Here is a 24,280-nt window from a genome sequence, read left to right as displayed (position 1 = left end):
TAGAACAGATCATTATCCTCAAACTCATCACCTGATCTAGACAGATCTCCTTTTTTTCTCTCTTTTCAGGCAAACTAGTGCCACCTCAAAGGTATCTTTCCTACTGAAAGGATGTAAACAACGTGAAAGCTTGGGTGATAGCCTTTTTAAGTACATAGGCCCATTAGCCTACATTCCCAAAATGTAATTATTATGCATTTTTTAAATAATGAAATACGTGTTGAAATAGTATAAAAGTATAGGCAAGTATATGAGACTATATTCATTTGTTGATACATAAGCAAAAGGAAGGATGCAACTTTCTACAGTGGTTGTTGGTTGTTGTCAATGTAAGCAGTCACAATAGTTGTTCAAATATAATCGGAAAACCAACACATTTTGTTATTTTAATTGCACTGTGACTATTATAGCATGCCAGAACAGGGGACTGAAGGGGCGCTGCCCATGCAAGTGAGGAGTCCCCATCCTTCTCTACGAAATAAATAAATAAACAATGAATCGTCCAGTCTCCTGTGCGCCCAGCCTGGTGCGCCTCATCCCATCTCATGCATGGCTGCCAGTAATGGGCTACTGGGTGTCAGCTTTTATTTGCACGACACAAAGCAAGTGCCAAGGGCTGCTGCATCGACTCCCCGAGCAGAATCGGCCTCTGGATAAAAGCAAGCAAAATGCCTCAGTCGAGCACAGAAACATAGAAATGTTAGGCTGGAAAGAGGAAGTACAGTGGAGAGGGGAGGGACCGAGGGCAGAGTTCCATGGGGCTGCCGCGGCGCTTCGAACTTCTGCACATGGAGCGGGGGAGAGTTGGAAGAACTTCATACTGCAAACTCAAGGAATAGCAGGTAGAGTAACTTTCACGATACTTGTTAAGCTCAATGTCATTTAAAGTGTTGATTCGTATTTCTAAATAGTAAGAAATGAAAGATCGTTACTCTTTAAAAATGAACTATGTGACAGATTGGAAAACATTGTCCTGACGTCTGGGGCAGGTGCGTGAGCGTGAGCGTCTGCAATCCTGTGACGCGAGTGGTGAATGTAACGGAGTTGACTAAATCAAGGAAAATGTTAATGTTACATGAATGTTATACAATTTTGATACGCATTACAATTAATATCGAATGTATTTTCTTTGGAAAATAATGGAATCATGGAATATTTTCCTCCTTTCCCAAACAAATTTTAGGAGATCACAGGAATTGCTCACAATTATCATAACCATATCGAAGCAGTAGGCTATATGTCTTGCCATTGACAATTAAGCCTATTAGAATTAGGCTAAACATAAAAACAAAAACAGACATTTTCTTGGTTTCAAAGTTTTCTGTAGACTCGTTTCACTTTTCGTGCCAGATTGCCACCTGTTGCAACTGTGCGCATCCAGAATGAATATCTGAAGTCTACAAACCATTTTACATCATGTCATTCAAGCTGGATTTCTTATTTCAGAAGTCCACTTTCCATTATTACAAATGAAACCAAGTCAATTTAAATAACATGTATAAAATTCATCTGAACAGTCCTCAATGAAAGCGGAAAGAAATAGGCTATAACTGCGTTGCCGACAGTATGAAAAACGTAATCTGTTTCTATGCCCTTTTCAAAGTTACATGAAAAAGACACACACTTCAAAATTCCTTTTCAAGATGCCCAAGATGGTCTGAATTATTGGTTGGTCTGATCCGAACCTGACATGTGTGTTGATAGTATTGGTGGGCAGGGCTCAAGTATCGCCTACTGTTAACATGTTGTGAAACTGACATTCAACAAGAACACGATAGAATATTCATTTTCAGAGAAATAATGGGGAAACAACTCCACAATACTTTCCTCACACATTTGTGCGCTGGGACAACATTTTACAAGCTTCAACACGGAGGATATTTTATTCTTGTTATGTAGAACTACAACCATAAAACAATGAAAAATCCTACTCAAGACGGCTAATTAATTTGGTTAACATGGAGTAATAAGATATCCTATTTTCATTACTGCATTGTCTAGATTGTCCTCACAAAACTTCAAAAGCAATGTTGATCTTGTTTTAACTTGATTTAATTTGTTGTTAACAATAGTATTTCCATTTTGTTGACAGTCCAAACTGCCCTACAAAGGCCAAACGCAGTAACTACGTATTCCATTTTTTTTTTTACTGCAAATCTGATTTCAAAATCTTTTTATGTCTAGACAGACAGCAGTTTCTGATATTCCATGATATATTCTAATCAACTGGCTTGTTCTTGTGTCAGGAAACTATATACCACATGAATCAGAAAACACCCTTGGCCATTAGAACACCTTTTTGACAAAATTCGTAGTTACTGCGTTTTGCCTTTATAGGGCAGCATAGCCTACCTCCTCATTCAGTATTGACATTAAACAAGGTTAGGCTACTCACTTTTTTTTAGGGCAGCCAAACACTTGCATTTCAATTTGATAGCAGGCCTAAGGTATCTTTTTCTCTCTTTTCAAGCAAACCACTGCCACCTCAAAGGTTTCTGTTCTACTGATAAAATTAGATAATCATGTGAAAACTTGGGCGATAGCCTTATTATGGTAGGAATTTGCTGAATTATTTTTTTTGAATTGAAACGTTTATTTTAAAAACGAATCCAAAATTAAAAAACACAGCGACCTGTACAAATGGACTCACCCTCAAGATAAAAAAACATGATATATTTAAATGACTTTTAGTAAATCAAGCAATGAATTGCAACCCACCCCATAGCACAATGACATTTGATTTATCTGCTTCTTCCTATTGAGGAAGGTTGGAATGCTGCAAATACATGTTTATGGACACATCAGCTTCCTTATTATTAGCATACTGAGGAAGGAGACAGAGAAAGATAGGCAGTTATTAAAATGATTCTCACTGAATACCGGTGTAATGAAGTGTGTCAGATGCAAATGAGGACAATAAGGACACTCCTTTCAGTGCCCCTATACTGTAGCCCCTCTAACCCACAATAGGTGCCAAAACATCAGCTTACTACGATTGTCATCTATCAAATTATGGCTGCACGTTTCATTAATTGCTAATGAGTATTTTCTCTATAATTTTCAGATTTAAAAAAGAAAAGAAAAAGATGACTGTTTTGAGTGTTCATTATATTACGTGGTATAATATAGTAGGGCATAGTTCCCCAAATGGTGGTTTGGGACCCACAGGTGGGTCGTTGCTAAGGCATGAGTGAGTTGTGGCACAAATACTGTTTTGTTTCACACTGGAATGAATGAGGTGGGTCTCAATACACAAAAAGTAATTCATATTAATTTTTACATCTCAGTATCAAAATATATGAAATGAATCAAGCTGATTACATAATTTTTGGGGGAATAAATTAGCAACAACAGTCACTGTTCTTAATTTGTTGTCCAAATGGATGATTTTCTGGAGAAACAAATTAGGATTTTCAGGTACAGTCTTGAATCCCACTTCTCACAGAAGCAGCATATACTTATAATAGTTTGAGTGAAAACATTTTTTTTCAATAATAATACCTGATATGATAAAATTCTTGTTTGACTTTTCTTTAAAAAAGTTTTTAGAAACTTAGTCTAATGTTCTACATCACCCCTCAGATTGTATTGATTTTCATATGACTGTTTTATTCATTCATATAGGCCCCATATTATTCACATATGTTTTATGTTGATATTCCTGACATGATAAATATGTGTTGCCAAATTATAGTTTACATTATAAAATCCTGTCTGTCGGTTTTTACTTCCTCCCAGTATCCAAAGTTTTCTGTTGTTGTACACTTTGGCTGTTTAACGGTTTGGCTGTTTCAGTCTCCACCCTGCTCCCTGTCGTGTGTTCGCACCCTGCTCTGTACAGCCCTTCCACCCCACCCGCCATCCATCCCTCACACACACACACGCACACGTGTACGCATACGCGCGCACACACACACACACACACACACACACACACACACACACACACACACACACACACACACACACACACACACACACACACACTCCCTTGAGTTAGGACTGGGGGTGTTGTAAACCCACAGCCCTCTTCCTGCCTCTCCTCCCCTTACTGAGCGCACTCAGACCCACTGCCATGACTCTTCCTACCCTTTGTGAGGCACTTTCAGAAAGCAGGTGTTGCCCTTAGTGCCTTGTTTTGTCATATTTGACTAAGGTGGTGTCATTCTGAAATATTGTCTGAATGAAACCATCCACAAAACACGAAATATATTGAGAACTGTCAACAAGAAATAAACTACAACATAACATATCATTAAGATATCCAACTAATTGTCACAAACACCTGTGGTTTATAATGAACCAGGAAACAAAACGATGATAAAAAAAATAAAAAATAAAATGTAATCTAGCATAACTAAAAGTAATAACAGTGTTACTTTGGGTGAATATACAGCTTTCTGAATGCCTTAACAACTGTGTTGTGGTTAAACATGGGAATGCATTTCTCACTTCTGTGAAAGTCCCCCACCAACACGATCAGTATTTCCCTTCGCACCATTCGCCCAGAAAAAAAGGCACATGAGAATACCACCCCCTCCCGACCTCCAAACTCCAGATGCTAAAGAATGATGGTGCCGGCAGGGCCTCCTAGTCCTGTATCGACACACCAGCATGCAACACCCACTGTGCTCGCTGCGCCAGCATCTTCTGCACCAATGACCTCTGCCCTTCCTACCCCCCCCCCCCCCCCCCCCTTGCCCCAACCCACCACCACCTCCCCCACTTGGGTCCTGGGTGTTCGTGAGTTGTCGAACCTCTGTCTTGACTCGCCTGTCCGCTGAACGTTGTGCCTTGCGACCGCAGCAGGGGCTGCTTGGTGGCTTCCCACTATTTGTTCCAAATGTGTGGAGCCATCTGTCAGTAAAACAGGAAGGCCTAGGTTCCCCTTCTCCCTCGGGCTCGCTTCGCTATTTTAGGGAGCTTCACTTCTCCCTGTGTGGCTGGCTGGGCCGGGAAAGCGGCTCCACCAAGGGCCTTCTTGAAGTGGCGGAGCCGAGGCTGAGGCTGTTGTGCCCATCTGCTGCAGGCTTGAGGCGGATGCATTATTAATGGGGCCACGCGCACTGGTGACTCCTCAGATATGCAGCAGGCCCCTGGCCAGGGGATGTGCTCTTCTTCACTAAATTCCCTCCTCTTGTGTGAGAGAAACTTACTTCGGTGCCCCTTGGCCTTCTCCTTCCTCTATCTCTCTCTCTGTCCCCTGGTTCTCTCTCTTTACTTTCGCTCTCTGATACACTCTCTGTCTGTCTTGGTTCCCTCACCTCTCTATCTCTGTATCCCCCTCCCCTCCCCTCTCCATCTCTATCTCTCTCTCGGGGTCCCTCTCTTTATTATCTTTCTCTCTCTCCTCTCTCTTTGTTTCTGATTGCGGTGCCTCTCGCACACGTCTTTGCGCGGGTAGTGGCGCGCTCAGCGGTGCATGCTCAGTAAATTAGAGTGAACACGAGCGTCGATCAGCTGGGCACGACAAACAGCCGTATCCTCAGTGACCTAGGGCCACTGAATTTTCTGCTTAATTTTGCGGCAGTCAGTTTGCGTTTTTGGATGATTAGGTGGCAGGAAATTAACAATAAATAACAAATGTGGTCTGAAAGCCCCTCATCACCATAGCCCATCACGCAGGGCCAAGCCACTCTCCCAGCCCATCCTCTCTGTCAGACATGTAATGAAAACGTCTGTAATTCTTTGTAATGTAATGGGACAGCGGTGTGTCTTTCGGTGTGACAAAAGCGATCTTGCCCGGGGGTGACAGAGTTGTACAGAGAGAGGTCATAGCTTTAGTCAGTTGTGGCTTTTTATAATGTTGTCTTTTTTTTCAGCCCTGCGGTGCCGTTGATACAATTTAAACACATCTACATCTCTGTCTCGCTCCATCCCATTAGAGTACCTGCACCGAATGGAGACGCAGGAGGCACAGGACATGTCTCAGATGCCAGGTAAGAGCCTCTGTTTTCAGACCTCAGAGTGGGAGTTGTACAAGAGCCCAAGCCGAGCGGCACAGTCACCGCACATCAAATGGATTATAGATGATTATGGCTCTACCATATGAGCAATAATGAACCGTGTTCTGGTGACTAATGGGTGTTTTCTGGTGTTTACCCATGCAGGCAGGGACAGCCCCCCTCCCAATGACGTGTCTGAGGACCAAGACGAGGCCATGCCCGTCCCAGAGGACCTGTCTGCCAGCTCCAATTTGCAACACAACAATAGGGGTGACAAAGGAGGCATGGGTGAGTGACAGTTCATATGAGTCTGTGCCACGTATGTTTCAATGTACCACTCCCACATCAGTAGGCCTATAACCAGTTATTACACCTAGACCAGTGTAGCCATCAAACCTTCACCTGTATGCCCCAAAACCTAGCAGTTTCCATAGCAACTTCAGAAATATGTATACCTTCACAAGGACAAAAGTAATAGTATTGTTCATACTACTTATAATGAAAATAATATGATTTAAAAAGAGCAATTATCATAATATATTAATAAATGTCATATGATGAATACATTTATAATAATGCATGCTTGTTACACCTGCCTGCACTAGATACAACAGCAAAAGTTCCACCCTCTTATTTTCTTAACAGTAAAATAAACCAAAAACTACATTTCATAAAAACAAATGTGTCAGTAACTTAACTATTTTGTGTTAGTAAAATAACACTTTTGTAACGATATCCCAACCAGTAGTTACCACATGAACAACAAATCCCTTAGTTCCGCTCATTAGTTGCAACCTAGCGCTTAATCAAGCTTAGTTCTTTTGAACATGTCGTCTTGATGCATTTAGGTCATTGGCAGGAACGGTTGGACATTTCTCTCATCCGTCACATGATGTGCAAAACCTTAAGGAATGGTTAATGTGGCCTTGATATGAGGATGTAACTAAATTAAGCCAGGGAATACCATTAGCTGATCTACAAGTGAATTGAAACTCGGGACATGACTGGCGTGTCAGGGGACACCAGGCAGCATTTACCAGATGAAGTTTTGGAATTAGATTTTTTTTTGCTTCATGAGAACATCTGTGAACCCCCTGCCCCCAGTGCTGCACTACCTGTGTACAAGGTTAACCATATCATGTTGTATACGTAAAAGTACAGTATCTCATACAACCATATCTATGGTAGGTTTATGGGACGTGTTGTTGATTGTGATAACTGGAATACACAATAAGTGTTACTATAATTTGTGGTGTAAAAATGGAACGTCCTTTCATATTAGCTCCAGATAGCTGTGTGGTGTAGTTTTACCCTTGTACTTCGAGGCTGCGTTTAGTCAGAGCAGAGGAAACTGAAATAGGATGTGCAAGAGTTTCCTAAGAAGAACTTGCCGTCAGGCAGTTTCAACACTCCAGGAGATAAAGTCTTCAGGAGCAGAGCCAAGATCGGAGATCAGCATTGCACATCACCAGTGCATCGCACCACCACACAGCCCAGCGCACCTGCAAACACACTCACGCTTTCACTTCAACTGTCAAGCTTTTAACTCAGAAGCACACATAAGGAACTCCAACCCTCGCCGGCATGCCATAGTTTACGACATGCACCAGGAATTTATTGTAACTGCCCTACTAACCATGAAGTACACATTTATCTTCATCAAAAGTCACTTAGTCAATGTGAAAAGGTCTGTCAGCATTGAGGTGAAATCATCGTAAAATATTTTGAGGCTTTCACCTGCCGCAGCTGCAGTTCCAAGGTTTATCCATGAGCCACCAATTGATTGACTTTCTGAAGCATTACATGGACTATACTTATTTTGTTTATCATAAATGCTCCTTTTTTTAGGGCTTTGTGCATGTTTGCAGTTGAGCTAGCGCTGGAAGAGGAGGCCATAGGTGCAGTCCAGTCAGGCAGTTCTTTCTCCATATGACTGTCTTTGTGATTGAGCCTATGATTAGTAATTTCACTCGCCGGATTTGACATATTTAGGGAAAACTGCTCAAATGACTAAAATATTCACTGATGCACAATGGGGCCCATGCCATAGGGATTTCAGTCAGACAAGTCAACATTTTTTTACATACCTAAGAAAAATGAATGACAATTGTCAATCAATTTGGGAATGTTGTTACAGACATTATTCCCATATTACATCAGCAATAAAATGTTATAGTGTCTTCTTTGGCGAGTTAGTTTTTTTAAGGATGTGTTGTATGATTCCTAACCTCTTTATCTGGTCTTATATTATTTTGAAACACAGGAAGAGGTCCTGAATCAGGACAGAGGTCTGCAGAAACATAGACAACACTGTGTGTGTGTGTGAGTGTGAGTGTGAGTGTGTGTGTTTGTTAGTGTTTGTCTTTGAGTGTGGGTGTGGGTGAGTGTAAGTGTTTTTGAGTATGTGTTGCTCTGCACTCCCTACAGATCTAATCACCACTGTGAGAGGAAGTGACTGTTATACTGTATCTATGCAATGCATCGCTGGCTCTCTGATAAACCCCAAAATGCATCAGGGAGTTATTATTATCTGTTAGGATCATGTGGTACAAAGGCTATTGGCCTGAACTGCAGGGCGCAAGCAGGACTGTGTAACTGAGACAAGGAGGCTGCAAGTATAACAGAATCTCAAGACCTCAAAGCCAGGTTGTTTGTTGCAGTTTTCCATTCACTTTCCAATGCTAACAAACTGTAGGTTTGTCCTACACAGCTTCTCTAGTTTCATCCTACACAGCCTTCACCATATGATTCAAAAAGCCCCAAAAAGGATTTCCCTTGTGTGGGAAGGACAATACACATTGTCACAAAAGGTAACCTTACTGAATTAAATTATCTGAAAATATTTTTTGTCATTACAGTCACACAGACACCTAGTTTCCTGAATCGGGTCACAAATGACATGTCACGGTATGCCTGTCCGGTGACACAATTTCTCTTTCAGTATGTATGAATAATTAGGGCTATCCAGTCTTCACGACAATCCTGTCTATTTCAGACTGAAGTGGTAAGCTTTTGAGTTCCCTGAAAATGCTAGGTTAGTTTCGAAAGAGTGGGGAAAAGTACACTTTGCTTTTGGTGCTCCTTATCGAAACTGACACACCCAATGGAATTGTGTTCAGTATGGCGTCTATGTGGTTTTACACACATGTGGTTGGTTCCACAGCGGAGTTAGCACACACTGGGCTATTTTCATCAGACACTGAGAAAAGCAGCCCCGTTGCAGGAACCTCGGACAGGCTGTTTTTAACTTCCACACGACATAACTGAGCCATCATCAATGGCTTGTTATCAGTTACCTGTGTTTCCTATTTTTTTGCTAGTTCTCTCAGAGTAGATTGTGCGTTTCAGTGTGGGATCTCTTTTGTACCAGCGAATCAAATCAATGACACTGGAGCTGTTACTAAGTATATGGTCGACTACAATGTTGAAAATAATGTCTTTAGTTGTTTTTTTTTACTTCCAAGCAAAGTAAATAAGCCTAGGGTTTTGTCACGGAAGGTCTCTGGAAAGATACTTCAGTTTCAGTGGTCTACACCAACCCTCATGTTGTCATTCTGGCCCCTCTTTAACCCACAGGCTCATAGCTGAGCTAGACAGCATTGACATCGGCAAGGCCGAGGGAACTACTACTGCTGCGCTGCAGCTTCTCAGGGATATATGGGGAAGTCGAGACTAAATTGGGGATGGGAAGAAGGGCTTTTACTTTATATCATGCTTGTCACACATCCTGATTTACTAGTTTTGGGAAGCAAGTGTCAAATCTCACAGGAAAGGACAAACAAAGAGATAGTGCAATAAACCAACAGCAGTGAATCACTAGCTCCAACTCTCAATTTCAACACCAGACATTTAAGTCAAATGAACAATACATATTTTACTATGAATAATATAGAACCAAAAGGCAACAGAAAGTCTCAGTGAGATTCTAAAGGGTAACACCATTGCAACAAGAGCCCTTTCTGGAAGTGAAATCTTTTTTTCTCTCATTACTGTAATCACATAGACGTTTAAAAAAGAAAATGGTTGTATTCATGTTGTAGCCAACAACCCAGTAATCCTCAGGTCTATGATTCTGGCTGACCAGTAGGCCTAACATGCTTGTGGAGATGCGGGCCTTAACTCAGCATCTGTGGTTAGTGATAATATGCTCTTTATGGTTATCAGTGCCCGGGGTGTTCTCTCTATGTCAGTAGTAACCTGTGCCTTTCTGCTTTCATCTAGCTAACTTCCTTTGTGCCGGGTGTGCGATTTCTATAAGCATATGGTTTGTGTTTCCCTCATCTCGCCTGCTCAGCGGAAAGACATGTAGTGGTCTATGTGTCCACTTGCAAAGACAAGTAACAACAGGCAAACAGACAAAATGTTGGGCTACAAACAAAATGTTGTATGGTGAGGGAGGAGCATTTTTTTTTATACAAGGCTGCCACGGACGTACAGTATTTCAGCAGTTAGCATAACATAACTAATTTTAACGTTATTTGGTCTTTGGTCTGTCCACTATCACCAAGGTGGTGCTTAATTGTATTATTTGAGTAGTTAGCATAGTACTGTATACCAAAGGCTGATTTGATCCAGTATCACCAAAATGGTATTCAGTTAATACTGAAGTTTCATCTGAGAGCAACAAAAAAGTCAAAAAGAGTTCACACAAGTTGCCTTTCCCCCCATCTCACTGGATGAATCATGCATTATGGGAGCTTGTTCCCTAGGAGTGTCAGTGAAAACAAGCGTCCCACAAAAGACTGTTTCAGTTACACTGTTTTACAATTCCTTGTCTGTGCTTCCCTTTCTGTCACCTCACCATAATGATTGGTATTTCGGTTAGGTAGGCCCTGTTTCTGAAGCTTCTCCTTTTTCCCTATAGATTCCTATATTTCATTATTTCCACTCCTTCCTCTTCGGGTGTACAAACAAGTTAGACACATGAGGAAATCAACCAACATGACATGCAAATCACAGGCTAATAGTTGAGGGATTGTCAAGGTTTTAAGTGGTTAAAAGTAAAGTCCAACAAACTGAGGAACCAGTCACTTGACCTGATATCCCTCCAATACTCAATCAGATGCCTGTCGTCACATTTCCTTTACATCCGCTACTTTGTATAGTTGTGCTTTTTGAGATGATAGATGTTGATTAAATAAAGGTTAAACAAAATATTTGTGCAAATGGATTGCCATGCCATAGTCTGGTTACAAAGTTAGTGAAAACAACAGTTCCCATTGGACAAAGAACTGGTTGAATCAACGTTGTTTCCGCATCATTTCAACCAAAAATTGAATGTGAGGATATTGAATCAATGTGGAAAACTAATTGAATTCGCAAAAAGTTAGCAACGTAAGGGCATTTAAACTTTTTTTCACCCAACTTTTAACCTATATCCAATGACATGGTGAATTTCTTTGTTGATTTCACATTGAATTCATGTTAGTTGACAATTAAACCAAATGTAAATCAAAACTAGATGTTACCAGTGGGTTATATCTATAAATCAAACATTCATTGTGTTACACTTAGAATGCAAGCGTTTTTGGATTATCGTTTACATTTTTTACATTTATTATTTCTCCCTTACTTGTTTGGTGTGCGAGTGTTAGTGTGCGTGTGTTTGTTTACCGTAGTTTGTTGGACTGGTTTACACCGCTGCCGTCCCTTGTTTCACACAGCTTCCTGTGTCTCTGTTTCCTGTTTATCTTGCTGTCATTTTCACAGAAGTGTGATGATGAGAGATGCAGTATGAGTTTCCCTATTTCCTTAACGAAAAGTTAAAAAAATATATAAAAATAAATGTAAAAAAAATAAAATAATATATATATATATATACATGTATATATAAAACATCTGTTATGTTTGATCTGGAGCACTGATCACAAGAACCCACTGCATGAGTTTACCAAATTTGTTTCAAAGTTTTGTCCTAGTGTGCTCAGCCAATCAAGTTGAATTGAGGATAGCTGCACAGAAAGTGCTGATTTACATGCTCTCACTCTGCAATGAACTTTTGCTATCAGTAAGTTCATTGGAGGTGAGGCATACCATCACCGATACATATTCATAGACTAAAACAACCATTCAAGTAGAGGGAGAAACAGACACGTGCCCTTAAACTAATAGTCACATATTGACCGATAGACAGTCAAAGATTTACATGTGCTCAAATAGTAACGTAGTAATGTACTCATATTTCTACACAGTAATGTAGGCTATAGTCCCCCAGAAACATGCTCCTATTCTAAACAGTGGCCCACTGCCCTCTTTTCCAGCCTGTAACATTAAAGTTGAGGCTCGCAGTGACGAGGAGAATGGGCTCGCCTTTGACATGATGATGAATGGCGAGGAGGAGGAGGAGTGTGCGGAAGACTTGCGCGTGCTCGATGCCTCGGGGGCCAAAGTGAACGGCTCCCATGCAGGCGGCCCCGGCAGCAAGGGCCCCTACTCCTCGGCCGGGGGTATTCGCCTGCCCAACGGGAAGCTCAAGTGTGATATCTGTGGGATAGTTTGCATTGGCCCCAATGTGCTGATGGTGCACAAGCGAAGCCACACTGGTAAGCCATCTGCGATACCCATCGCCCTTACTTTGCACCCACGCTCATTGGTAGGTAGCCTTACAGAGAGATCATGTGTATGTGGAGTGGAGAAGCTGAGATGGATTCTGTCAGTGTCTTTATCTTCACTTCAGACACAGAGCAGAAGACAGAGCACTGTTAGGGTAAATCTTTGTTCAAAAGTTTTATTCCAAAGTTGTCCACAAAGCATAGGCTACAACACAAGTAATTGGGTTTTCACACTATTTTACAGAAATGAATTGCATGCTTATCACCTAATAAGTATGTTTTTGTATATTGGAGAACTAAGCACCACTAAGTAGGATACCACGCTACAGTGCTAGGTATGCACCAATTGTGCTGTATTCTGTAAGAGAAGCACCAGGAGGTGATAACTGTTCCCATGCACTTTCTCAGTAAGTGAGGTGCAGTGAAGCAGTTGAATACTTGTTGTTTAGAAGTTATTGCTTTACCAATAGGAGTTAATTAATGATGGAAGAGCTTAACATGAGGAGATCAATTCCATTTAGTTGATGTGGATAATATAGAGCTTTCATTGGTTTGTAGTGGTCAAATGGCTTTCGGAGGTGTATTTTCACATAGTTACTGTGCTACAGTCAATATATTGGTCTGTACTGTTGTAAACAGGAGTTTTAGAGTAAAATATGGAAGTATTAGTCAAGTATGTCATGTGTCATGTGTAGTATCTAGATATTCTGTATGGGTGACTTTTGGGTGACTCATTCTCTGAGTGTCCTTTTAAATTATTACAAGAGAGAAAATGCTTGTGGTCTATTTGTTGTGTGATAAAATAAAAAAGTAAGATGAATATAGTCCCTAAACATGACCTTAAATCACAGTTGAAAAACAGGATATCAGCAGCAATTAAAAGGAATCTCCACAAAATGGCAATTATCCAAGTATTACAACTTTTTCAAAATTCAAAATTGATATTCTATTGAAATGAACCCAAACCAGTGGGGGGGAACACTTTTTAAAAAGGCACTTAACTGCCAAGCTTTAGAAACTAATGAAACCCAAAATGGAAGAAAGGAACACTAGACTAAATGTAAATGCAAAAGAACGTATAATAAAATATATAATGAAGTGCCTCCTATTTAAATAGAAAATATTCTGTGGTGAATCTGCTCCTGAAATGCATTTTTAATGAGTTTCCTTTTTTCTATATTTTTGCTGCTTCACTGGTGAGTCTTATTTTATGGGGCCTTTTGAAGAAGAAAAAAAGCCATATTAAAACCTTCTCACAGAATGCCACAACACGCGGAGAGGATGGATATTGGTTTATTCCAGAACCACTGATCAGGAAGACTGGCTCTCAACACAAAGTGTTTCCTTCGCTTTATTCAAATTAGCTTGAATTTGCATTGTGATGGGCCGCTCTTATTTTAGAGCCAAAGAAGAGGGAAAAAAATTAGATTTTCAGATCAAATTGACCCAGGCACTGGTGCATTACGAAACTGGCAGCCTTAGTCTGAAAGGCTCTTGTTCGATCAGAGTGGTAGTCGGCTCTGAGGTGCAGGGCCAGGGAGAGCACGGAGAAATGGAGTGTCACTCCGCTTTCAAACCCTCCTAGGCTGGTTGATTGGGTTGTGCTCCGAGTTCCTCCATCATCCACTGTGTTCAAGTACTTGGGAGTCTTTTAGTACAGTGACCCCGAATTCACATCCACAGTGGCGCTATTTGGGATGCTTTAGTTCCTGCATCCACATAGCAAAATTCAGACAATGGCTTTATACCTGGCCTATTATTGTCTGAGGAGAGGCTGTTCTCGTTGAGCTGAGCTGACATTGGTGTATCTCAAAGCAAACTAGAAACTCCCAATGCTTGATAAACTGATACAAACTACAAATTGGTCCATCTCCTGCTGTAGGATGACAAAAAAGAAAGCCCATTCATACATTCACCTTACACTGTCAACACTCTGCATGAACCCTCGTTTATCTAAAACATATATAATTCCAGTCATATAGGCCTACTCTTACAAATAAAACACTAATTTGCTATATTATTGTAATTTTGTGTCTGAGCTCACGACACAAGATTTTGCTGAAAATGTTCCTATTTAATGTTAACATCTACATGATAGTATCTACATAACTTACGGATGCCTATACTCCAGTTGTGTGTTTGTGAGATTTCAAACGTGTGCTTGTTAGGGGAAAATATCCAAACACTCATTTGCAATCTGCCAATTACATTTAAAGTGTTCATACTGCAGATGAGTGGCAGCCGTACCTGTGTGATGGCCCTCACAGCATGCTGTGTGGTGTTTCTTGTCCTCAGGAGAACGTCCGTTCCAGTGCAGCCAGTGTGGTGCTTCTTTCACCCAGAAAGGCAACCTGCTGCGCCACATCAAGCTCCACTCAGGAGAGAAGCCCTTCAAGTGTCACCTGTGCAACTACGCCTGTCGCAGGAGAGATGCCCTCAGCGGTCACCTGCGCACCCACTCCGGTGAGTTCGGAGGGGAGGAGTAGTGGTCAGTGTGCTGTGGAAACGGGCTGTGTTCATTAGGGCATGCGTTTTTAAAACCATTTTGCAACAGAAAATGAAAATGAATTTCTCTTATTGGACAAGTCAATGTAGTCCCTCACTGTTTCAGTCAGTTTTCTTCCGCTTAGGGCCAAATTAACACGACCATGGTAATTACCAGGTGGAATTGTGAGGGAACACCTACAGTGTACTCTGTGAGATGGATATCTTGTCTTATTGTGGAGTGGGAGCCATATCTGTCATCTGCAAAGAAATGATTGTAAAACCATTACATTTATCATGTGAATGAAACATGTGACTGGGTCTATTGGAGAATGAAAAACAATCCCATTATAGCTTAAAATACAACATACAGTATACACCACTCACAATATGGACAGTACTATGGACCGCACACATGCACTTGAATACCTCTCTCAATGTATTGCTGTCAGTGCTCACCGCTCTAGCAATGTCACATCTTACAGTTGGAAAACCCCACAAATGTGCCTACTGTGGGCGGAGCTACAAGCAGCGTAGCTCTCTGGAGGAACACAAGGAGAGGTGCCACAACTATCTCCAGTGTATGGGGCTGCAGAACAGCATCTATACAGGTTAGTGTCTGTTTCTCACCTCCACCCACACTGGTTGACCTACTGTGCACTGTAGTTTACTCATGACTCTCTGGTAGCAACGCTAATGAACCAACAATGTTGCAATTACAACAATACTCCCAACAGGTCAGGAGAACATTTTATGACATTTATCTGCACAATAAATGCTGTATCTCTATCAGTAAGGCTTCCATAATGTATTGGACGAGGGCTTTTGGCGGTTTCTGTTGACTCATACCCAGTTATTCTGAAGGGGAAAAACACTTTATTCAGTAGTAAAATAGAGTGGCAGCTTATTTTCTTGGATGCCGGATCGGTCTTTAAGTTTTACTACTTCATTCTGTGAATCAACGAACCATAAATAAGAGTCTGACGTCTTTTCCCTTGTAATCTTTTCAGTTCATGTTTTGTTAAAAAAATGAATGGACAGTTCTGCTTAAATCTAATAATAATTTCCTGAATGTGGAACACGGCTTAAAGTTAAATATAGTAAGATAATGTGGCTTTTGCTCACGTTAAAATACCTCTTGTACAAATGATCCATAGACGGTGGATGTGCATGTAACCTACTGATCTGACAACATTAGGAAGTGGGCCGAGAGAGCAGAGGTTTGTATTATTATAAGAGGAAATTATGAGACAGGTTGATCACTCTCCTTTGCTTAGTTAGTGTGTGCCTTCAGAAAGTATTCACACTCCTTGAATTTTTTCACATTTTGTTGTTTTACAGTCTGAATTTAAAATTGATTAAATTGAGATTTTGTGCCACTGGCCTACACGCAATACCCATAATGTCAAAGTGGACATTTTAGAAACGTTTACAAATGAATAAAAAATGAGAAGCTGAAATGTCTTAAGTCAATCATTTGGAAGGTGTATCAATACACCCAGTCGCTACAAAGATACAGGCATCCTTCCTAACTCAGTTGTCAGAGAACAAGGAAACTGCTCAGGGCCAATGGTGACTTTGAAACAGTTACAGAGTTTAATGGCTGTGATATACTATTCTTCAGATATACAGTTCGACATATTCTATACAGACACTGTCCATATTATCTATACATCCCATCCCACACACATATACAATGCATTCGTAAAGTATTCAGACCCCTTGACTTTTTTCCACATTTTGTTACGTTACAGCCTTATTCTAAAATTGATTAAATTAATGTTTTTCCTCATCAATCTACAAACAATACACCATAATGACAAAGTGAAAACCATTTATTTTACATTTTTGTAAATGTGTTAAAAATAAAAAACAGAAATACCTTATTTACATAAGTATTCAAACCCTTTGCTATGAGACTTCGAAATTGAGCTCAGGTGCATCCTGTTTCCATTGATCATCCTTGAGATATTTCTACAACTTGATTGGAGTCCACCTGTGGTAAATTCAATTGATTGGACACGATTTGGAAAGGCACACACACCTGTCTATATAAGGTCCCACATTTGACAATGCATGTCAGAACAAAAACCAAGCCATGAGGTTCGAAGGAATTGTCCGTAGAGCTCTGAGACAGGATTGTGTCGAGGCACAGATCTAGGGAAGGGTACCAAAAAATGTCTGCAGCATTGAAGATCCCAAGAACACAGTGGCCTCCATAATTCTTAAATGGAAGAAGTTTGGAACCACCAAAACTCTTCCTAGAGCTGGCCGCACGGCCAAACTGAGCAATAGGGGGAGAAGGGCCTTGGTCAGGGAGGTGACCAAGAATCCAATGGTTACTCTGACAAAGTTCCAGAGTTCCTCTGTGGAGAAGGGAGAACCTTCCAGAAGGACAACCATCTTTGCAGCACTCCAACAATCAGGCCTTTATGGTAGATTGGCCAGATGGAAGCCACTCCTCAGTAAAAGGCACATGACAGTCTGTTTGGAGTTTCCCAAAAAGCACCTAAAGGACTCCCAGACCATGAGAAACAAGATTCTCTTGTCTGATGAAACCAAGATTGAACTCTTTGACCTGAATGCCAAGCATCATATCTGGAGTAAACTTGGCACCTTCCCTACGGTGAAGCATGGTGGTGGCAGCATCATGCTGTGGGGATGTTTTTCAGCGGCAGGGACTGGGAGACTAGTCAGGATAGAGGGAAAGATGAACGGAGCAAGGTACAGTGAGATCCTTGATGAAAACCTGTTCCAGAGCACTCAGAACCTCAGGCTGGAGCGAAGGTTCCTCTTCCAACAGGACAACAACCCTAAGCACACAGCCAAGACAACGCAGGAGTTGCTTCGGGACAAGTCTCTGAATGTCCTTGAGCGGCCCAGCCAGAGCCCGGACTTGAACCCAATCGAACATCTCTGGAGAGACCTGAAAATAGCTAGTCAGCGACGCTCCCCATCCAACCTGACAGAGCTTGAGAGGATCTGCAGAGAAGAATGGGTGAAACTCCCCAAATCAAATCAAATTGTATTAGTCACATGCGCCGAATACAACAGGTGTAGACCTTACAGTGAAATGCTTACTTACGAGCCCCTAACTGACAGTGCAGTTTAAAAAAATATGGATAAGAATAAGAGATAAAAGTAACAAGTAATTGAAGAGGAGCAGTAAAAAATAACAATATATACAGGGAGGTGCCAGTACAGAGACAGATACAGGAGTGCCAAGCTTGTAGCGTCATAACCAAGAAAATCGAGGCTGTAATTGCTGCCAAAGGTTCTTCAACAAAGTACTGAGTAAAGGTTCTGAATACTTATGTAAATGTGATATTTCAGTTTTTTTTATGGGGTATTTGCTTTGTTATTATGGGGTATTGTGTGGAGATTGATGAGGACATTTTTTATTTAATCCATTTTAGATGAAACTGTAACATAACAAAATGTGGGAAAAGTAAAGAGGTCTGAATATTTTCCGAATGCAATATATATATACAGTATATACACTACCAGTCAAAAGTTTGGACACACCTACTCATTCCAGGGTATTTCTTTATTTTTACTATTTTATACATTGTAGAATAATAGTGAAGACATCAAAACTATGAAATGACACATATGGAATCATATACTAACCAAAACAGTGTTAAACAAACCTAAATATATTTTAGATTTTAGATTCTTCAAAGTAGCCACCCTTTGCCTTGATGACAGCTTTGCACACTCTTGGCATTCTCTCAACCAGCTTCATGAGGTAGTCACCTGGAATGCATTTCAATTAACAGGTGTGCTTTGTTAAAAGTTAATTTGTGGAATTTCATTTCTTCTTAATGCGTTTTATCAGTTGTGTTGTGACAAGGTAGGGGTGGTATACAGAAGATGGCCCTATTTGGTAAATGACCAAGTCCATGTTATGGCAAGAACAGCTCAACCCTGGAATGAGTAGGTGTATCCTCTTACTTTTTTATACTCTTACTTTTTAGATGTGTGTGTATTGTTGTGTATTAGATATTACTGAACTATTGGATCTAGGAACACAAGCATTTTGCTACACCCGCAATAACATCTGCTAGATATGTATATGCGACCAATAAAATTTGATTTGATTGGAGAAAACAGAGGATGGACTAACAACATTGTAGTTACGCCACAATACTAACCTAAATGACAGAGTGAAAAGATGGAAGCCTGAACAAAATAAAAATTATTCCAAAACATGCATTCTGTTTGCAATAAGGCCTAAAGTAAAACAAAAAAAATGTGGCAAAGAAATGAACTTTATGTCCTAAATATACAAAGCTTTATATTTGGGGCAAATCCAACACATTATATCACTGAGTACCACTCTTCAAATGTTCAAGCATTGTGGTGGCTGCATCAGGTTATGGGTATGCTTGACATCTGCAAGGGAGGTTTTAAGGATGAAAATAAACGGATAAGAGCTAATCACAGGCAAAATCCCAGAGGAAAACCTAGATTAGTCTGCTTTCCAACAGACACTGGGAGACAAATTCACCTTTCAGCAGGACAATAACCTAAAACCAAGGCCAAATATACACTGGAGTTGTTTACCAAGGTGACAATGAAGGTTCTTGAGTGACCTAGTTACAGTTTTGACTTAAATCGGCTTGAAAATCCACAGCAAGACTTGAAAATGTCTGTCTAGCAATGATCAACAACCAACTTGACAGAGCTTTAAGAATTTTTATAAGTTATAAATATTGTAGGAACCAGGTGTGCAAAGCTCTTAGAGACTGACCCAGAAAGACTCTAAGCTGTAATTGCTGCCAAATGTGATTCTAACATGTGTTGACTCAAGGGTGTGAATACTTACAATTGAAGTCAGAAGTTTACATACACCTTAGCCAAATACATTTAAACTCAGTTTTTCACTATTCCTGACATTTAATCCTAGTAAAAATTCCCTGTCTTAGGTCAGTTAGGATCACCACTTTATTTTAAGAATGTGAAAAGTCAGAATAATAGTAGAGAGAATGATTTATTTCAGCTTTTATTTATTTAAACACATTCCCAGTGGGTCAGAAATGTACATACACTCAATTAGTATTTGGTAGCATTGCCTTTAAATTGTTTAACTTGGGTCAAACATTTTGGGTAACCTTCCACAAGCTTCCCACAATAAGTTGGGTGAATTTTGGCCCATTCCTCCTGACAGAGCTGGTGTTACTGAGTCAGGTTTGTAGGCCTCCTTGCTCGTACACGCTTTTTCAGTTCTGCCCAAACATTTTCTATAGGATTGAGGTCAGAGCTTTGTGATGGCCACTCCAATATCTTGACTTTGTTGTCCTTAAGCCATTTTGCCACAACTTTGGAAGTATGCTTTGGGTCATTGTCCATTTGGAAGACCCATTTGTGACCAAGCTTTAACTTCCTGACTGATGTCTTGAGATGTTGCTTCAATACATCCACATAATTTTCCGCCCTCATGATGCCATCTATTTTGTGAAGTGCACCAGTCCCTCCTGCAGCAAAGCACCCCCACAACTTGATGCTGCCACCCACGTGCTTCACGGTTGGGATGGTGTTCTTCGGCTTGCAAGCGTCCCCCTTTTTCCTCCAAACATAACAATCGTTATTATGGCCAAACAGTTCTATTTTTGTTTCATCAGACCAGAGGACATTTCTCCAAATAGTACGATCTTTGTCCCCATGTGCAGTTGCAAACCATAGTCTGGCTTTTTTATGGCAGTTTTGGAGCCGTGGCTTCTAAGGTTATCTAGGACTCGTTTTACTGTGGATATAGATACTTTTGTACCCGTTTCCTCCAGCATCTTCACAAGGTCCTTTTCTGTTGTTCTGGGATTGATTTGCACTTTTCGCACCGATGTACGTTGAAATACATCTTCAGGTACACCTCCACTCAAATGATGTCAATTAGCCTATCAGAAGCTTCTTTAGCCATGACATCATTTTCTGGAATTCTCAAAGCTGTTTAAAGGCACAGTCAACTCAGTGTGTGTAAACTTCTGACCCACTGAAATTGTGATACAGTGAATTATAAGTGAAATAATGTCTGTAAACAATTGTTGGAAAAATTACTTGTGTCATGCACAAAGTAGATGTCCTAACCGACTTGCCAAAACTATAGTTTGTTAACAAGAAATTTGTGGAGTGGTTGAAAAACGAGTTTTAATTGCTCCAACCTAAGTGTATGTAAACTTCCAACTTCAACTGTATGTAAATTTGATATTTCTGTATTTAATTTTCAATACATTCGCAAAAAATTCACTTTGTCATTATGGGTTATTCTGTGTAGATGGGTGAGATTAAAAAAAATCTATATAATCAATTCTGAATTCAGACTGTAACACAACAAAATGTGGAATAAGTCAAGGGGGATAGATACTTTCTGAAGGCACTGTATTCCAACTGTCTCTCAATAAAAGCATCCTCATCATTGCACCCTGTAAGAAATCTACTTTCAGGGATGCTTAAGCCAATATTAGCAAGATCCTGTTATACAATAATCCTACATTTGATCGGGTCAGATTTTACTACTTTGATTCTGAAACCTACTTTTCTATCTTGCTTTCCAGTAGTAAAGGAAGAAAGCAACCAGAATGAGCAGAGGGAAGACTTAAGCCAGACGGGATCTGAGAGAGTCTTGGTGCTAGAAAGACTAGCTAATAATGTAGCCAAACGTAAGAGCACTATGCCACAGAAGTTTGTAGGTAAGGGATAAAGTCTCCTTCCTTTGTATACCACCAAACATTGCTTTAACTGCAAAGCACACGACTTAGGTTCCAAATGTGAGAGTTGCGTATTTCAGTTTGGTGCATTCTGATTTGCCACGATTGCGCTGCAGAATATGCTATTTAATAAAACAACACATATTCAGCATGATCACCCTTGTGCCTGGAATCTGTTATCATTATAACAATGTTTGAGCTTTATTTAAGTTGATCAAACATAATATTTCCATCGAATTCAACTTGATTCTAAGGCTTTGTGTATTACACCTTTATTTGAAGATGACTCTTACTTAAATGAAATGAATTAAATATATTAATAAGAATATATTGACAAAACATGTAAAAAATTACAACAAATAAAACAGAGTAATCAGCCATGAGACACTAAAGAATGGAATACTCGAAATAAGGAGAATCACCAATCAATATCAGTATAATTGTGACCAATACATTTTGGGGCGACAGGTAGCTTAGTGGTTAGAGCATTGGACTAATAACTGAAAAGTTGCAAGATCATATCCCTGAGCTGACAAGTTAAAAATCTGTCGTTCTGCCCCTGAACATGGCAGTTAACGCACTGTTTCTAGGCTGTCATTGAAAATAAAAATGTGTTCTTAATTGACTTGCCTAGTTAAATAAAGCTAAAGAAAAAAACTAATTAACATTGACCCCTAGAACTACAGAGAAACATTAGTGTTTGATCTGAGGATTTTCTATTTGAATTGTAACATTGGTAATTCATCTGTTTTCCCTTTCTAATCCTCAGGTGGGAAGCGTCTCTCCGACCTCTCCTTCGAGGGCAACCCCGGGGAACTGATGCAGCCTCATGTCATCGACCAGGCCATCAACAGCGCCATCAGCTACCTGGGTGCCGAGTCCCTGCGACCTCTCATCCAGACCTCCCCAACCTCCTCTGACGTGGGGGTCATTGGCTCCATGTACCCCCTCCACAAGCCGCCTCCAGAGGGCCAAGGGGCGGGGGGCCACGGCCTGTCAGCCAAGGACAGCGCAGCTGAGAACTTGCTGCTGCTCGCCAAGTCCAAATCAGCCTCCAGCGAGAGGGACGGCTCCCCCAACCACAGTGGCCAGGATTCCACTGACACGGAGAGCAACAATGAAGAGAGGGCAGGTGGCGGGGCATCGGGCCTCATCTACCTGAACAACCACATCACGCCTGCGGTACGTAATGGCGTGCTGCCCCTGGCGAAGGAGGAGCAGCAGCGGCAGTACGAGGCCATGCGGGCCAGCATCGAGATGGCCTCAGAGGGGTTCAAGGTGCTGAGTGGAGAGGGGGAGCAGTTGAGGGCATATTGCTGTGAACACTGCCGCATCCTCTTCCTAGACCACGTGATGTACACCATCCACATGGGCTGCCACGGCTTCCGAGACCCCTTCGAGTGTAACCTCTGTGGCCACCGCAGTCAGGACCGTTACGAGTTTTCCTCACACACGACCCGAGGGGAGCATTGCTACTGAGTGGCCCACTGAACACACACTACCACATGAACACACACACGAACACACAGACATACACCCACACACACTTGCTCTTTGAAAGTGGCGATTTTTATACATTGTCAAGAAGTTGCATGTTTGAAAAACAAAGAACAAGACTAGTTTATGTTAATTTCACATGTTCAGGAGGAAAAGGGAAATGATTCCTCCATCTGCTTTTTAGAAAACAAAAGGTGTTAAAATAACTGTTCAGTGAACAAAACAAACAACTTTAGAAAGGATTGTGCCTCAGCAGTAAGTATTATCTGTCACATACTGTATAGTTTTAAGTCATTGATCTACCCTTTGATGTCTGTATACATTAAATAAATGTCTGTTTTCTGATAGCCTACCTGGAGAAATATCTGTATATTTTATTCTAAAGAATACAATCATCCAATAAAGTTGGCTTTTAAATGGCAAGGTATTGCTTGACATTTACGTAAGGGATAATCAACAAGGGGCTATGTGTTCTATGTAAAATAGTGAACGGTGTGGAAGGTGTGTTCCACAACGTGGTAGAGGAGTGGAACTAAACCTTCCACTGAGTTGCATTATTAGAGCACCAAGTTGAATATCTCTTTTATACCATGGCTATAATTTAGCACATTTGCCACAAGAAATGTGTTACTTTGCAGGTAGAAATGTGTTCAACATTCACTGTGGAGTTTACTATAACTACAGTAGTTGCTGTGGTAACTAAACAGACTTTTTAAATTTAACCAGGCAAGTCAGTTAAGAACCAATTCTTATTTACAATGACGGCCTACACCGACCAAACCCAGACAACGCTGGGCCAATTGTGCACCGCCCTATGGGACTCCCAATCACGGCCGGTTGTGATACAGCCTGGATTCAAATCAGGGTGTCTGGAATGACACCTCTAGCACTGAGATGCAGTGCCTTAGACCACTGCACCACTCGGGAGCCCATGCTTGTTTAGCTAACCAAACCATCAGTCCTATCTTGCTATTATGAAAATCGGATTCAACAATACCAATATTGTTTTCAATTTGACTTTTGCTTTCAAAATGAGCTCAAACAAAACATGCAAGAATGAGCTATAGAATGAACTACATCCATAAGCAATATAAGCAAT

The 24,280-nt window shown here is 40.8% G+C and overlaps 1 protein-coding gene across 6 annotated transcripts; it reads left to right on the top strand.

Annotated features, from left to right (window-relative positions):
• Positions 1-339: 339 nt before the first annotated feature.
• LOC115193983 (DNA-binding protein Ikaros) lies at positions 340-23,604 on the top strand. Of its 6 annotated transcripts, none has more exons than XM_029753176.1 (8): positions 340-842; positions 5,886-5,939; positions 6,111-6,233; positions 12,206-12,487; positions 14,792-14,959; positions 15,466-15,591; positions 21,535-21,666; positions 22,454-23,604. In XM_029753176.1, the coding sequence occupies exons 1-8, from the start codon at positions 494-496 to the stop codon at positions 23,161-23,163; spliced, it is 1,944 nt and encodes a 647-aa protein (XP_029609036.1). In that variant the 5' UTR covers positions 340-493; the 3' UTR covers positions 23,164-23,604. The 6 variants fall into 6 exon arrangements, with proteins under 6 accessions (XP_029609036.1, XP_029609035.1, XP_029609039.1 ...); XM_029753175.1 differs by having other exon boundaries at positions 341-842; positions 21,532-21,666; XM_029753180.1 differs by having other exon boundaries at positions 741-842; positions 5,823-5,939; positions 21,532-21,666.
• Positions 23,605-24,280: the final 676 nt, after the last annotated feature.

Source organism: Salmo trutta, chromosome 5 (assembly GCF_901001165.1).
Source record: "Salmo trutta chromosome 5, fSalTru1.1, whole genome shotgun sequence".
Taxonomy (NCBI): Eukaryota; Metazoa; Chordata; class Actinopteri; order Salmoniformes; family Salmonidae; genus Salmo; species Salmo trutta.
The sequence above is the reverse complement of the archived record's forward strand: the minus strand, read 5'-3'. Positions and strand labels throughout refer to the sequence as shown.

Coding starts and splice junctions, on each gene's coding strand:
- LOC115193983 (XM_029753175.1), top strand. CDS start 494: ATGAATCGTCCAGTCTCCTGTGCGCCCAGCCTGGTGCGCCTCATCCCA. Junction 5,940..6,110: donor GGACATGTCTCAGATGCCAG/GTAAGAGCCTCT, acceptor TTACCCATGCAG/GCAGGGACAGCCCCCCTCCC. Junction 21,667..22,453: donor TATGCCACAGAAGTTTGTAG/GTAAGGGATAAA, acceptor TCTAATCCTCAG/GTGGGAAGCGTCTCTCCGAC.